Source organism: Myxocyprinus asiaticus, chromosome 36 (assembly GCF_019703515.2).
Source record: "Myxocyprinus asiaticus isolate MX2 ecotype Aquarium Trade chromosome 36, UBuf_Myxa_2, whole genome shotgun sequence".
Lineage (NCBI taxonomy): Eukaryota > Metazoa > Chordata > Actinopteri > Cypriniformes > Catostomidae > Myxocyprinus > Myxocyprinus asiaticus.
In genome coordinates, this window is record NC_059379.1 from 15,595,780 (window position 1) to 15,598,799 (window position 3,020).

General features: G+C 30.2%; 1 protein-coding gene across 1 annotated transcript; it reads right to left on the bottom strand.

Moving 5' to 3' along the window:
• Positions 1–1,491: 1,491 nt before the first annotated feature.
• Positions 1,492–2,558, bottom strand: LOC127426813 (galanin peptides-like). Its single transcript, XM_051673851.1, has 5 exons — positions 2,442–2,558; positions 2,296–2,350; positions 2,116–2,186; positions 1,739–1,760; positions 1,492–1,628 (listed from the first exon to the last, which is right to left on the bottom strand). The coding sequence occupies exons 1-5, from the start codon at positions 2,556–2,558 to the stop codon at positions 1,582–1,584; spliced, it is 312 nt and encodes a 103-aa protein (XP_051529811.1). The 3' UTR covers positions 1,492–1,581.
• Positions 2,559–3,020: the final 462 nt, after the last annotated feature.

A 3,020-nucleotide genomic window follows, 5' to 3' on the forward strand; every position in this document is an offset into this window, starting at 1 on the left:
TTGTTAAATGAGCAGGCATTTTATTTACATAAGTCTGTTGTAAAATCCAAATAAACTGCATAAATCTCAAATCTTTGCAAAAAAATAAAATAATATTAATAATAATAATCAGCCAGTTCTATACAATCAAATTGAATTGTGTAATTTTTAACATAATTAAATTAACAAAACTTGAGAAAAAAAATAGTTTTTATTTTATTTTGTTAAAGATTACTCAATTCAATTTTATGTAATTTTATAATGAAATTGAAATTCGGAAATCTTAAAATGATTGTTTGAGGAGGTCGTTTCTATCTGCCACTAGATGGCGCCAAGTTTTAAAACGTATTTTTTTCTGGGCATCATTAGAGAATTAGACTTAATTTGACATGAATGACATCCAAAACACCTTGAGTCAGGGCACTGATATAAGCAAAGCTTTGGAGAGTTAAGCAGTCTAGGAATCTGGTCTGAAATTTATGTTATGAACCTAAATCACTTTATTATACACAGACTCAAAACAATATACAGTATACATTACATACCTCCATGAGCTGAAAGGCTAGAATTGTATTTTGTTAGATTTCTTTATTTTTTGGAGTTCTGTGAACTTCTCTGTATTAATGATACAAAAATTCTTACTGGAATACTGTAATAATAATGGTAACATCATCTGTCTGAGGAAAATTAGACTAGTCATCTATGGAATGGGGAAATATAAGAATACATTCTGCACCACAAAAAACCAAAGTAGCGTACAAACTTGAATAAAATAGATGAAAACAGATTATAGAGTTCCTTTTCATAAATGTCAAATCAAGTAAATGTTCTAAATCTGGCAGAATCATCTGTGAAAAACATTATCACTAAATGTCATATCATGACAGATAATAATTCAGATATCAGATACTTACCTTGCATTTCAAACATAATTCTGTTAATATAACACAAAAGAATAGGCCCTCTCTGAGAGTGTGGCTCAAAAAAAGTCTGAGCATAGGGCTCTGAAGACGGTGTAGGCTGATATTTTGTTTATTTTGTGTTTTATTTAGTATTTTTGGTTTGTTTTGTGTTGTGTACATATGCTTCCTACTGAAGCCTTCTATGAAGCTCGGCTCTCAGGTAATATAACGACTTAATAATTCATATATTTACTGTATGAAAAGTTTGTTTTACATGATCTCAAGTGAGGTGATCAATTTTTTTTTTAATCCAACGTGTTACGTCTCTAAAACTTTGCTCAGTTGAATCAAATAATTAAAAAATGTTTTGATAAATGGCACCTCAATTCTCTTTTATTTGGAATTAATAACCTGTTCAATATTTGTCAAGAATTCCATCTTTATTTGAACTCTGTCTGAGGAAAGTATGCACCATCAAAGCATTGGCTCAGTTGCAATATGAAGTGGGGAAATTAACAAAATCAGTGTGATTTATGGGTCTGGATCTGCAGTTACTTTTTTTTCTTCTCTGATGCATTCAACCAATTTAAGCTACTTACGATTTTTGCAACAAATTATATAAAGATAAATGATATGAAATGCAAATATTACTGGAGAGCTACTGTGGGTGAAAAAAAACAGTGAAACTCAGATATATTTGTTATTGTTTCAAAATCCCACTGTTGAAATCTTCAGTCATTCCCATTTCTGAAAGAGAAGAAAGATCGGTGAGAATAACTACAATTTTTTCCCCAGAAAATGAAAAGCGTGACTAGAAATAGAAGGAAACAAATCAATTAATCTATCATGTAATTCACCTTTTAATCGCAGGTATGCAAGATGGAATCATCTATGGAGTGGGAAAAGAAAATACATTTAAATTCATAAAAATACTAACAAGAGTATTTTATCAAGGAAAAAATGTATTAGAGTAAGGGACTGGATGACAAAAACACTGCACAGACAAAAATATAAATGTATTCATTTTTAAAATTGTGATTCCCAGAAAAATTATCTTTAAAAATCATGGAAAAATCATTTAATATTTTTTTCTGTGAAAATAGTTTTGCCTAGTTCTGCTTTTATTTTGTACTCTGCAATGAATATAAAAATTATTATTATTATTATTATTATTATTATTTAAATTCTAAATTATTAGAAAAATGAAATCACTATAAATGCTTTAAAGACTGACTGTATGCTCATTCCGCATGTCTCTTTTTCCCATTGTAGCTCTATGTCTTACATTAAGACTTCTGTGAGCATCTGTAAGAGATCCACTTGAATATTATGAATACAATTACAATAATAAAACTGCAATTAATTGTAGTTAAAATACATTTTTGCTACATATCATCCACCACAATGCACTTACAAGGTCCTAATAGGTACCCAGCACTGTTTAGAGTCCAGCCTTTTTTCTCTGGAATCTGTGGGACTGACAGAAAGACTCAAAAAAGAGATGAAGAAAAAACTGTCATCCATTTTGTATAGCTACATAGGAGGCAATAGAAGTTGTACCATAAGGGTCATTCCACGGGTGCTTGAGAGATGTGCAGTAAAGACACAGAGTACAGCATAGCTCATCTGCTGCATCTGTGAAAGCAGACGGGAGTAACATATTCCATATCTTCTCATTGTGAAGCAATCCATCTTATTTAAAAAGGATCATTGGAGAAACATGCAATTCCTGTTGTATTAATAATCTATGTCAGGTGTTTATTGGTATTATTAATATACAATATTAATAATAGACAGAAATGTTAATAGTAAAGAATCACCTATGTAGCATGGCAAGGTATGTATGATTAAATAATAGCAAAACTGACTAAACACAAAAGCTTGAGAAGAAAAAATTAAAATATGTACATTTCCTTTTATCTCTAGTGGACTGCTAACAGATTCAGTGAAATACCTCACATAGCTGTTACAATTACGTACATACAACACAATACAGACTGGTGTCATTTGGTCATTTAAAGGTTTAATCAATAATTTAGGCTCAAATTAAGATTTTAGTTGCATGGCAAACTTGTAAAATCAGTTAATCTAGTTTGCTTTGTTAGTTTGTTAGATTATTTCCTCCCCTAATTGTAATAA